Source organism: Penicillium chrysogenum (genome assembly GCF_028827035.1).
Source record: "Penicillium chrysogenum strain IBT 35668 chromosome Unknown utg000004l_segment0_segment0, whole genome shotgun sequence".
In the NCBI taxonomy this organism is placed as follows: domain Eukaryota; kingdom Fungi; phylum Ascomycota; class Eurotiomycetes; order Eurotiales; family Aspergillaceae; genus Penicillium; species Penicillium chrysogenum.
In genome coordinates this window covers 5,141,325-5,153,414 of record NW_026622752.1, presented here as the reverse complement: position 1 = coordinate 5,153,414, position 12,090 = coordinate 5,141,325, and the positions used below count along the sequence as shown (strand labels likewise).

Here is a 12,090-nt window from a genome sequence, read left to right as displayed (position 1 = left end):
AACCTCGGGCCATGAAGAAATAACGGTGTGGAGAGGGCGTCGGATCATCCCTCAACCATGACCTAAGTGGTAGCGAAGAGCTGGTGGCGTTGCGTGGAGTGTTTCTCTTTTCTATTTATTGTCGTGATCGCCCTAAATATCCGACACGCACCCGTTAGACCCGGTTTTTTGACAGGTTCTGATTCGAAGCTCATTTATTTTATTTTTTTTGCCGTCATTTGGATGGTTTCTATCATTTCGATGGACTTTAAGGGGGTTTCTCTTGGAGCTCATAGGGTTGTTGCTGGCTCATATATGTAGCTACCACTAGCCACATCACTGTGAACGGAGAATTTCTGGGCTCCACTTCAATTGCGATCATCTTCAGCTGAAGTGGCACTCAACCGTTTTTCTTTTTCTTTTTCTTTTTCTCTTTTTTTTTTTTTTTTGCCCCTCAACGGTGGATCTTCGGTAGATGGGAGGAACCCTGCTGTCAATACGGAGTATGAAGTACGGAGTACGGAGTACAGAGTTATATGGATCATCGGGGCAGGGCAAGGTTGTTCCGGGAAGTGGATGTATCTCAAGTACCTATACCTCCTTATGTAGATGTATATACCTAAGTGAACGGAGTAAAAGTACAAAACACAAAAAGAACAAAGTACAGAGAAGACAAAACCCGAACCACCAGCTTTTCGGCCGGACCTCTGGGGCCAATGAAATCCCTAGAATTTCCGACTCCACCGGAAGGTCCCTTAGTTACATAGTTACACAAACCATCGAGACGCTTTGGGTGGAACTTTTTGGGTGGAACACTGGGGATTTCCTTTAGTCTCGAACATTCTGTCAAAGGGGGAATGAGGAATGGGAGGAATGGGAGGAATCGGACTGAAATTCCTCTTTCAAAACCATTTGGCCTTCTATTAATAGACAGATATGCCTTCTCTCAGTTCTTTGTCTGGATGTCAACATCGAATCAGATGTAAAATCATGGAACGGCCATCTATGAAAGAACGAAATAGTCAACGAAATGTGGATGGAGTTTGGATGAAATTCGAATGAAATTCGAATGGGTCTGGTGTTGACTCGATGGGTTTTCTCGACTTTCTTTGATCATCTTCATATTCCTTGGCTCCATGTATTCAAAGAATCCAAGTTCAAAGTCATATTTTCTTTGGCAATGAAAACAATGAAAATCAGTTGCAACGCAAGATAAATTAAACCGCGAACCCCCTCAAGTGGGCAATGGCGACATATCACATCCATTCACTTCGTATACTATCATGAGCGAACCTGAGCAACCCGCAGAGGAAATCCCGGAAGTCCCGGGGGAAGAGGGAGATGAAGAGGCGGTTGACGAGGGAGATGAAGAGGAGTTCGACGAGGGAGATGAAGAGGCGTTCGACGACGGACTCGAAGAGGGAGATGAAGAGGCGCTCGGACAGGGAGTCGAAGAGAGAATGGAAGAGAGAGTCGAAGAGAGAGTCGAAGAGAGAGTCGAAGAGAGAGTCGAAGAGAGAGTCGAAGAGAGAGTCGAAGAGAGAGTCGAAGAGAGAGTGGGAGAGGTGGGAGTGAAAGACGATACAGAGCCATTCACCAGGTCAGCACGAGATAAAAGAACGTGGAGAGTAAGTTGCAGCCCACTTCTTCAACGTCAACGCTAACGAGACAGTCCACCATCCCCAAATATTGGCATCCAGACTTGCCCGATAAAACCACCGTGGGCTTTCCGAATATCTTAGCTGAATGTTATCGAAACGCCGTCTTTCAAATGATTCTGCACATGCCCATCTTCTACAATTGGCTCGCCTGGTACAAGAAGCACCATGCCCCTCAGGGTCACGGTTGCAGACTCGCCATTGGCTTCACCGAATGCCATGTCTGTCGACTGGCTGATATCGCTCAGGCTTACTGGGCAGGTAATTCGAGATCTTGGTTAGAGACCTTTGACATCCTCACACAATCGATCTTGCTTGGTTGGAAACCAACTGGAGCTGGGACGGAACAAGACCCGGCAGAATATTTTGATGTGCTTTACAAAGAGATCAAAGCGAGCACCAAGCCTATGATGTATGTGCTTCTCTACATGTCCCTAACACAGAAGACTGACTTTAGACTCCAGGAGAGGGGACTTGGAAGATATGTTTGAGGTCGAAATCATCCTGGCGACTAGATGTGCTGGGAAGAACCCTTGTAAACCCAAATACGATTCAGCCCACGACCCATTCCTGAAGATCAGCTTATCCGGAGAGGAGGGCAGTTCACTGCCCGAGAAGCCTACTTTGAGCGATGTAATCGGACGGCACCTTGACCATGAGGACGATCTCGGGCCCTGTGAGCAGTGTGGAGGCAAAAGAACAGTCAGAGAAGAAATTGGAAGTTTTCCGGAGATTCTCTTGGTCCACCTCAACCGCACCGATGACTCGGGCAAGAAGATCGGTACTCACGTATATCTGAGCGAGCAGTTGAATATCGAGACACGGTTCATCGATGAACGCTGGGGCAACGAACGGAAAGTCATCCAGTATAAATTGTCCTCGGTGGTCATGCATCTTGGCGATACTGTATCAACAGGTCATTACACCATTGGTGTCAAAGGTAAAGGAGATACATGGAGCAGGGCGAGTGACACTCTAGTCGTGGACTGGAACCCCGAAGAGCCTGGAGGCCACCCGTGCCATCTCGACACCGGTTACCTCTTTGCATACCGCCGATTACCCACAGATGACCCAGTGGTACAGACCCCGGGGGTCGACGACATGCAAGTCGACTCCCCAGGGTGGAACGACGGGGGTGCGTTCGCCGACTTTGACTCTAGTGCATTGTTATCGGCGCCTGACCCTGGACCATTGCCATCGGTGCCTGGGTCTGTCACAGGACCAGGCGCTAATGTCTGGGGAAATGACCCCAAGGCACTAGGGAAGTTACTGGATGTGATGATTCCCAAGGTTATCGATGGCTATATAGCTCGCACAGCGGATTCGAGGCGCAAGGAGTGGGAGAATTGGGCGGATGAATGGGAGAAGAAGAGGGAATCAATCACAGGAGCACAGGCATCTGGCACTGGTTCGGGCATTGCTTCTGGCATTGGCCCTGCCATTAATCCTGGTGTTGATTTGGCTACGGATTCTGCTACGGATCCTGATATTGGCACCATTTCCGATGAGGTAATAGTCGACTGGATCAAGCAACGAGGACGACTTGAGATCACTTTGACTGGAGATGGGGGAAAGGGATCAAAGCTGTTAGATCTCGAAGTTCAAGGGTTGCACTACAATCGACTGAAGAGGAAGAAGGGGGCGAAGGGCAGAGAAGAGGACGAAGAAGAGGACAAAGATTCGTCATATAATAAATTTAAGAGAAAGCTGCTGGGCAGAAGGGCGGTGGGCAAAGCGAAGGATTTGGAAAAGGGAGACAAGGGGAAGGCAAAGGGGAAGCCAAAGGGGAAGGGGAAGGGGAAGAAGAGAAGTTGAGAAGTTGAAGTTCAGTTCAGTTCAGACGTTGGGATATCCCGGAGTTGTTTTCTTTTTAGTTTGAAATTCTTTTTTTTCTTCTTTTCCCTCTTTCCATCACCCTAAATGGATTCTAATTCTCACATCTTCATTGATCGTTTGATCACAGAATTGGCCCAGCCTGGATTTTCGAAGACCTTAAAACCACTGATGTTAACATTGCACTGTCTATTCCCAAACGACTTCCTCCCAGCTCTTGATATCGTCGACCGCAAGCTAGTACGTCGAATTGTGCGCTCAGATCGGCCATCCCCAGAGACAGCCCAAGAGGATATTTTCATTGTAATATCTGCTTCGGTACCGCCTTCACTCCTGGGTTCATCAACTTCCCAAGAAAAGGGCTACGAGGTTCGGCTGCGTGCCTGGAATTGCAGTTGTCCTACATTTACCCTGTCTGCATACCGAGACTCTCAACTCCCGAATCATCCGACAAACGAACAGGACCAGTTGACCTACTCGTTTGGCGGAACGTTGGCTCGTGGTACGGCTCGGGTGTCGCCTCCTACCTGCAAACATATCCTAGCCTGCATTCTGCAAACGCGATGCCCTGAGCTGTTCGGCGTTGACGGGGATGGCAAATTCATCGTATCCAAGGAGGAATTGGCAGGCTGGTGTGCTGGTTGGGGTGGTTGATCTGTTTGGCTCTTGACACGTCAACGAAAATTCAAGAGCCAAACAGATCAACGAAAATTGATGTACGATGAATATTACGCACTTGGACAAAGAGTCTTTAGACCCCCGTGGCAACTGCTGAAGCCATCTGAGAACCATCCCAGGTATCCCGCAGATGACGACGAGTCCTACTACGGAACCTTGTCCATTCCACATGAACCGTCTGCCTGTGTCCGGGCAATCGTTGCATGCGAAGTCGGCTGGCCACGAATGGAGACGGGACTTGTTCCGGAGCCCTTCAAATCGCAGGACGATTGCATGACGGACACGCCAATGGGCAGCGTTGCAGCATGATTACTTGTGTACTTAGATATACATCTTACAGAGCAAACCAAGGTCTTCGTTATCTGCGCGAAATAGACAGACTTGACTGCTAATAGGATAGGGTCTTGACCTTGACATCCAATATACATGGCGAGATACGAAAGAAGAATTGGCGGATATGTCATATGCTTCACTCATTGGGTTGGATTTCCGGAAGAGAATAAATTAAGAAAACTCCCTTAGTTCTTCTTCTTGTTCTTGTCGGAGCTATCCTGCTCCTCCTTCTGCTCGCCATTTGGCGAACCAGCCTTCTTGGCATCCTTGTCTCCCTTAGTTCCATTCGCCTCCTGGTCCCGCTTGGTGTCACTCTCCTCTTGCTGCTGTCGGTTCTGGATCTTGTTATCGATTAAGTCATGGAAAGCCGTGATAGCCCGGATCAAGCTGCTAATGTAGATAGCCATCAACTGGTCATTAGTCTTGACACTCATGGCGCGTGCCAACTCGCTGTTCTCGACCTGTGTCTCCTGGCCGCTGCTCCGCTGTGTTGCCGGTGGGGTTGACAGATTGGGAAGGAGGTTGAAAACATCCTGGAGGTTGCCCAAAATGGCGTGGTTGACGGGAAGTTCCTTGTCAAGAACTTTCTGGAGGTATTGGCCGATATCGCGTAGCCGCAGATGCAATCCTTGCAGCGACTGCAGCTGCGACGTGATACGGGTGGAAAGTGTGCCGACTGCGACGTCCCTGATGTCTCGGAGGAGGTGCTCCACGCCAATCTCCTCTGCTTCTTCTGCCTCGATTATCGACGGGGTGTGCACAAACGTCCGGGAGGTTGTTGTTCCATCCTGCAAGTGAAAAGAAAAAAAAAATGCCATAGTTAGCCCTGATGGCCTGATGGATGCTTCCTCGGATTCAATGCAAACTCACATCCTTGATTTCATCCACAGCGAAATAAGCATCTGTAGGCACACCGACTTCCTTCGGTTGTACATCGACAATAACCAGCAAGGGGTTAGGCGTGTATTTCTTGAAGAGCTCATTGATCTCCAGATCCGAAGCGCGCAGCTTGGGACCCGAATGGTACCAGCCGACTAGCTTCTCGCGAGCATTGATTTTCTTGAACATATCCCTCATCGACTCGATAAAGTTGTGATCCAAGAACCAAACCGATGGGTCTTTTTCATCCTCTTCGAACGGGACTAGAGAGATACAAAAACAGATGTCAGCTCATCTGTTGTATGGTTTCGATTCACCGAAAGCTCGCACTCACCAGCAAAACTGTTTGATACCCGGACATTATCGCCAGAGTTCTCACCCAGCAGCACACCTACAACACGTTTCCGGGTACCCTTTGCCGTTCTCCCATAGTGATCTGCGACGGAGAGGAGCACTAACGGGGCAACCGTCACGGAGCGGTTGACGAGGGATAGCGTGTCCGCCGTGGTGGCAGGCATCGTGAAAGGGAGAAAAGGTGAAAAGAAATCTAGAGCTATAAGGGGACGATTAAAGCTTGTAGATCAAATAAAATCCAATGAAACAGCAAATCAATGCGAGATAGGAGAATGCGGTGGATGGAGAGCGATGATGCGCAGGTGCTCATGAGAGCTCTCCGCCACAGAGCTGCGCCATACTGAGGCTGGAGAACTTAGTAAGCGGCCACCTTGCACTTTTTCTCGGTGAAGAGGAAGCTGGGAATAATATATGGAGTACATGAACGAGTAAATAATTAAATAATTAAGGAAACATAGATAGAATAAGGTAGATACTAAACAATCAATTGGATCATTCCTAATAATCTGTACATCTATGTATAATCGTCCCTTAACAAAATATATACTATGTACATATTCAGTCCATTCCCCCGTGAAGCCCGTGCTCTCCGAACCTCGGGGCGCTAAGTTCCTTGCGAATCTTCCCTTTCCCCATTTCTCATTCTCCGTTTCCCCGTCTACAGCTTTCCCTTCTTCAACCCTCTCCCCTCCTACAATTCACAATGGCTCCCATCACTGAAGAGTCCGTCTCCGGTCTGAAGAACACTATCCACCAGCTGGAGGCAAAGGTGTCCGAGCTTGAGAGTCGTCTCGCCAATGGCGGCAAGCCCAAGTCCGTCGCCGAGCAGATGCGCATGATCCTGATGGGCCCTCCTGGTGCAGGTATGCGATTGAACTATAACTGGAAAAAAGGCAATGGATTTTAACGGTTCAATCAGGCAAGGGTACTCAAGCCCCGAACCTTAAGGAAAAGTACTGCGCGTGCCACCTGGTGAGTAGAAAGTTTGCCTGAGTACAGCATAAGCTCTTCCCGCTGATATATTTCCTGAATAGGCCACCGGAGACATGCTGCGTTCCCAGGTCGCGAAGAAGACCGACCTTGGAAAGGAAGCCAAGAAGATCATGGACCAGGGTGGTCTCGTCAGCGACGAGATCATGATCAACATGATCAAGAGCGAGCTGGACAACAACGCCGAGTGCAAGAACGGGTGCGTAGATCTACATCCCCCTCCAATTTATTTTCTTCGGGCACCGGGGCAGAGTTAACACGAGAGGTGGACAGTTTCATTCTGGATGGTTTCCCCCGGACGGTTGCGCAGGCCGAGCGCCTCGATGACATGCTCGTCGCCCGTGACCAGAAGCTTCAGCACGCCGTTGAGTTGCAGATTGACGACTCCCTGCTGGTGGCTCGTATCACCGGCCGCCTGGTCCACCCTGCCTCTGGCCGCTCGTACCACAAGATCTTCAACCCGCCCAAGGAGGACATGAAGGACGACATCTCCGGAGAGCCGCTGATCCAGCGTTCCGATGACAATGCCGACACCCTCACCAAGCGTCTGGCTACCTACCACGCCCAGACCACCCCCGTTGTCGAGTACTATAAGAAGACCGGTATCTGGCGCGGCATTGATGCCAGCCAGGAGCCTGGCCAGGTCTGGAAGAGCATTCTTGGAGTCTTCCGCCAGTAAGTGATTCTGTTGGATTGATTGCATTTAAAAAAGGGGAATTTGGGGGGTAATTTGGGACAACTTACCAGTCCATGCTCCGTGATGTCTACCTTTTTTCCTTTTCCTATGTTTTTCTTAATTGGGCACACCGGAAGCATGGCTGGTGTTTTCGTCCACATATAGACGTGGGTCTATGCCCTTGACCGCCATGTATAGTAGTATGTGTGTACCTTTTGAGTACCGAATACACTCAAGACCGGTATGAATTCAATTGGATCTTGGTAAATCTCGTAGTCTTTAGTCTTGTTTCCATTTGGGGTCCTACCAAAGTAACATATATGGGAGGGTGCAGAGCGGCAAGATGGCTGATTTGGCTTCGACGCCTAGAATTAGATGAAGATGAAGATTTGAATAGTGTGAATAGCCTCGTCTTCTTATCTGCCTATTTTAGTGAGTATGACCACACTCCTACAGTTGTCGTGTCTTCTTCGATGTCTTTTTAGGGTCTTTGTCGGCGTCCCTTTGGTCATGTTGAGGTTTTGCCCATACTAGTACTGCGAGTTGTTGAACCGTGTACATAGTTGACCCATGGACGCTTTGCACCTTCGCCCATATAGGTAGATGTGATATGTACATATATTCACGTAATACTAGAATTATTTAGAACTTGCCTCGTACTCATACCTAAAGTTGTGGAGGGTACTCGGTGGACTCAATCTTCTGAGGATAGGTCAAACCACCCTGCTTTCGCACCTCATCCATGAGCTCCATAATCACGATACTCTCTTCCAATGGCAAGCCCTCACTCTCGAGTTTGCCATCGCGGAGACAACGAGCAACCTCATCAGCCTCCCAGTACATGCCCTTACCATTACCAGGGAATGGGCACTGAACCTCACGGATCTCACCGCCACCCTTCTTGGGAATGATACGGTAGCTCTCTGGCCGGAAAGGCTGGCCATGCACCTGGATCTCGCCCTTGGTGCCCTGAATACGGATGGGAGGACCAGCCGAGCCCTTTTCATCCGGATCAGCAGAGACACGGATGTTGGTCATGGCCACACCGTGCGATTGTTGCGGGTGCGGGCCATTGGATGGAGTGCTTGTAGGGAAGCTCAGGAGCATGGTTGTGAACTCGTCTGCACCGGTGAGGTGGTAAGGAGTCATCTGCGAGGAGACAGTGGGTGGCTTCCTCTGGTCCCGGGGTAGGGTGTGGTATAGAGTCTGGAAGACCCAGGTCAAGGAGTAGATACCCACTAGCAGAGCGAATTAGCTAAGGTCCCCTTTCTCTTTCTGTCATCCGGCGACAATCAATGAACAAAAACCCTAGGAAACCTACAATCCAAGAGAGCACCACCGGCCAAATCGGGGTTCACCATGCGGTGTGTCGTTCCCCATTTCGCTTCGACATCATCGCCGAAGCTAGTATCAGCCACGACACGGAGAACCTCGCCGATCTCACCCTTCCGGATAAGCTCGCGGATTTGAATGCTGAGGGGGAAGTAGCGAGTCCAGACAGCCTCCATAAGGAAGAGATTCTTCTTGCGGGCAATCTCGACAAGAATCTTAGTCTGAGCAGCGTTGACGGTGAAGGCTTTCTCGCAGAGAACATTCTTGCCTGCCTCCAGCGCGAGTCTGACGTTCTGGTAGTGGTGGGAGTGCGGGGTTGCGACGTAGATGACATCGACGTTGGGGTCGGCCACGAGAGTCTCGTAGTCACCGTATGCGGAACAGGGGGTTGTGATTCCTCGAGCGGAGATGAATTGCTCAGCCTTGTCCTTGGATGAGGACGATGCAACGGCCACGACTTGGTGGGCTACGTCAGAGGCATCGCGGACATTAGGGTCGATAAGAAGGTCATTTGTGAATACTGTCGGAAATAAGTTATTTCATGGGTTCTTGTCTTATCCAAGTATTGTCGAAGTTGAGCTCTTACTCTCCGCGATCCAGCCAGTGGCTACCAATCAGTTAGCTTTGTTTCTGGTTTTCATGGAAACAGAATCTCATACCCATAATACCCCATCGAACGATGTGTGGCGCCATGATGGAAGTAAATGTTAAGTAGGATAGTAGAATTCAAATGTACAAAAAGGTGTAAAGATCAGAAGAGAAGACAGTTTACGAGAGGAATTGGATTTTATGGGGAAATTAGGCGGGGGATGGGAGCGGGGCTCGGTAGATGAATTCCTACGGCTGAAGTAGAAGGACTCAATTCGCTAGTTAACGCCAGGGAGATATTCCCTATGCAATGCAAAGAATAATACTTCGAAGTATGGTACAAATCAGATCTCGGTCTTGATGCGCGTTTTATGACCTGGAGATTCAGTTCCCTGGCTATAGTTAGCTCCCTGAACATTCAAACACCCTCACATGAAAGGAACTCACCTCAGCTTTCCGCTTGCCCAGGACAGAATCCGGGGTGCCGGTCCGTGTCTGACGCGTCGGTGCAGGGCCCTTGGTCACTTCGGAATAGCAGCTGGCATGATATACACGACTTCCGACCTTGGTCGCGTCTTGCCAGATCCAGTCCTGGACATCTTCAGACCAGGTCGATTCAAATTTCTCCTGGCAGATGGGGCACGGGGTGTTGCGGAGAGTGGCATCGTTCGGGGCTCGAATCCACGGCTTTGGTGGCTCTTGCTTAGTATTGCCATCCACGCCTGCAGCTCCTTCGGCGGTGGCTTGGGGATCCGCTGCACCATTCTCGTCGCCAGCTTCCCGAGATTTGATCCAGTCCTACTCAAGTTAGAAATGGAACTTGTAGAAATACATGAGATGAACATACCCTCTCGTCAACATACCAGCTGCGATTCTGAGCCCGTCGGGAGGACTCGGTCATGCGCTGATTGGTCTTGAAATGCCAGTCCAGATGTCGGGCTTTCATTTCCTTGCCTTCGTCCGTGGTCAAGAAGCGACGACCGCAAGTTCCACATCGGTTCGGTCGGGAATCATAAAGAGAGACAATAAGTCCGAATCGAGGGATCTTCATAGACGCGGTGCTCATGGGCACCCCAGAGGATCCATAGGAGGGAATTGGGGGTTGAGACGGAGCTGGTGGTGTAGGCTGCATTCCATGGGGCAAGATGAATGGCAGACTAGATCTACCAGAAACAGGCGTCGAAGTCGATGGCGTAAGAGACGAGGGCGTCGATCCACCAGGTAGAAGTCCGCGTGCCCTCAAGGCCGCAATAAGAGGGTTCTCCGGCGCCGTCTGCGGAGGGACGCTTTGGTGAGGATATTGGGGCATCTGAGGCAGCGCTGCCGGAATTGAAGGTGGCGGGGTAGACTGCTGACGCGTAGCGGTAGCTTTGATCAGCTCGGCGAGGGTGTTAGGGTTTAATAGTTGCTGGAGGGGCTGCGAGACTGGTTGGGCTGGTGGCGTGGGGATTTGCGGGGGAGCAGACACTGCAGGGCCATTCGTAGCGGCATTAGGGGCAGCCGATGGCGGTCTTGTGGCGGCAAGCGCAGAGACCTGATCACGAACAAGTTTCAACTGATCCGGGGCAAGCTGTTGTTTCTGTAGAATGGCCTGAAGATCTACCAACGCTTTCAAGCGTTGTTGTGAGACGGGATTAAAAGGACTGTTAGCAAAGTCAATCTTTGCAGAGGCGATCAGGGCATCCACGTCTCGATTGAGATAGCTCAAATCAATATCGTGTCGATGAGCCTGGGGAGGTGCCTATGAGACCCAAATTAGCTTTAAACGTGACACACGGAGGAAAGTAGTCTTACCGAATTGGAATGACCATTATTGGGATACTGGTGGTTCTGTGAAGGCCGAGGCATGTTCTGAGGTGGTGTAGAGCTGCTTGTCCACCCAGTTGGAGTCCCATTTCCACGATTGCGGCCGAGAATGTCTGGTTGGGCCCTGGCCTGTTGTTGTTGTAAAGCTGCAGTGCGTGCTTTGATGAGAGCACTCTCAATGTTGCGTGTGATGTCGGGAGGAAAGACTGGGCGCGTATCCAGGGAGCCTGGGGCCGGCTGTTTCCATGTGTTGAGCATCTCATCCAGCTTCCTTCGGGTGTTTCCATCGACGAGAGTATAAACATTCATGAATGTCTGGTACATGTTCCGGCCAAGGAAGAGGGTGTAGGGGCTTCCAACGTTCTTCACGATGGAATCGGCTACATAGAGGGCTGGAAGCTTCTGCAGGGGGGAGTCTACATAGTGGTTAGTACTCATCCTGTACTACGCTGCGAATAAAAAGAAATCTGGAGCACCTACTGATCGAATGTGGTTCTCCAGGACCCGGGAGATAGCCATTGCGTGTTCGGTATTCTCTTTGGCGATGACAGTCAGAGTACGGATCTGGATTCCATCATTGGTGGTTAAATCCTCCAATGAACTCTTGTAGTCCTCCGCAATTTCGTCGGAAACAAGGCCGGACATTATGGCGATGGCAGGATGAGTCGAGATCTGGATTTATCAGAGATGTCGAGATCAATATCAAGTCAAGTCGAAGTTCAGCACGTGGTCTTGGTCTGTTTTTCCTTTCCTGCTTTTTCTTTCTTTTTCTCCCTTTTGTTCTCTGGTTTTTGTGGGATTCCGAGTTGGATTTGGTCTTTTCTCTTCTCTTCTTCTCTTCTCTTCAGAATGGCTTCTGCCTGTCCTCTTTTTCCTGTGACTATTAAGAATGTCTTCTTTTCTTCTTAATCCTTGTCCTCGTTCCAACGAATTCTCTTGGATCAACGCAAAGATGGAGAAATAGTCGGAACTTGTAAATGCTTG

General features: G+C 50.0%; 7 protein-coding genes across 7 annotated transcripts; 4 read left to right on the top strand and 3 right to left on the bottom strand.

The window, feature by feature from the left end:
* Positions 1-1,262: 1,262 nt before the first annotated feature.
* Positions 1,263-3,452, top strand: N7489_007913 (ubiquitin carboxyl-terminal hydrolase; the record flags this gene model as incomplete). Its single annotated transcript, XM_056713663.1, has 3 exons — positions 1,263-1,607; positions 1,652-2,049; positions 2,102-3,452. The coding sequence occupies 3 exons, from the start codon at positions 1,263-1,265 to the stop codon at positions 3,450-3,452; spliced, it is 2,094 nt and encodes a 697-aa protein (XP_056567378.1).
* A 105-nt stretch (positions 3,453-3,557) lies between these two features.
* N7489_007912 (uncharacterized protein) lies at positions 3,558-4,124 on the top strand (the record flags this gene model as incomplete). Its single annotated transcript, XM_056713662.1, has 1 exon — positions 3,558-4,124. One exon carries the CDS (start codon positions 3,558-3,560, stop codon positions 4,122-4,124), a length of 567 nt encoding a protein of 188 aa, XP_056567377.1.
* Positions 4,125-4,184: 60 nt separating this feature from the next.
* N7489_007911 (uncharacterized protein) lies at positions 4,185-4,457 on the top strand (the record flags this gene model as incomplete). The annotated part of the gene is made up of 1 exon (XM_056713661.1): positions 4,185-4,457. The coding sequence occupies one exon, from the start codon at positions 4,185-4,187 to the stop codon at positions 4,455-4,457; it is 273 nt and encodes a 90-aa protein (XP_056567376.1).
* Positions 4,458-4,666: 209 nt separating this feature from the next.
* Positions 4,667-5,972, bottom strand: rpn8 (proteasome regulatory particle lid subunit RPN8; the record flags this gene model as incomplete). Its single annotated transcript, XM_056713660.1, has 3 exons — positions 5,695-5,972; positions 5,352-5,623; positions 4,667-5,269 (listed from the first exon to the last, which is right to left on the bottom strand). The coding sequence occupies exons 1-3, from the start codon at positions 5,876-5,878 to the stop codon at positions 4,667-4,669; spliced, it is 1,059 nt and encodes a 352-aa protein (XP_056567375.1). The 5' UTR covers positions 5,879-5,972.
* Positions 5,973-6,417: 445 nt separating this feature from the next.
* adk1 (adenylate kinase ADK1) lies at positions 6,418-7,383 on the top strand (the record flags this gene model as incomplete). Its single annotated transcript, XM_056713659.1, has 4 exons — positions 6,418-6,577; positions 6,634-6,686; positions 6,749-6,903; positions 6,978-7,383. 4 exons carry the CDS (start codon positions 6,418-6,420, stop codon positions 7,381-7,383), a joined length of 774 nt encoding a protein of 257 aa, XP_056567374.1.
* Positions 7,384-8,046: 663 nt separating this feature from the next.
* Positions 8,047-9,405, bottom strand: N7489_007908 (Gfo/Idh/MocA family protein; the record flags this gene model as incomplete). Its single annotated transcript, XM_056713658.1, has 4 exons — positions 8,047-8,618; positions 8,702-9,232; positions 9,299-9,319; positions 9,372-9,405. The coding sequence occupies 4 exons, from the start codon at positions 9,403-9,405 to the stop codon at positions 8,047-8,049; spliced, it is 1,158 nt and encodes a 385-aa protein (XP_056567373.1).
* A 239-nt stretch (positions 9,406-9,644) lies between these two features.
* On the bottom strand, positions 9,645-11,751 carry N7489_007907 (putative mRNA cleavage factor complex component Pcf11; the record flags this gene model as incomplete). The annotated part of the gene is made up of 5 exons (XM_056713657.1): positions 9,645-9,692; positions 9,748-10,098; positions 10,148-11,041; positions 11,095-11,522; positions 11,583-11,751. The coding sequence occupies 5 exons, from the start codon at positions 11,749-11,751 to the stop codon at positions 9,645-9,647; spliced, it is 1,890 nt and encodes a 629-aa protein (XP_056567372.1).
* Between the last annotated feature and the right edge of the window lie 339 nt (positions 11,752-12,090).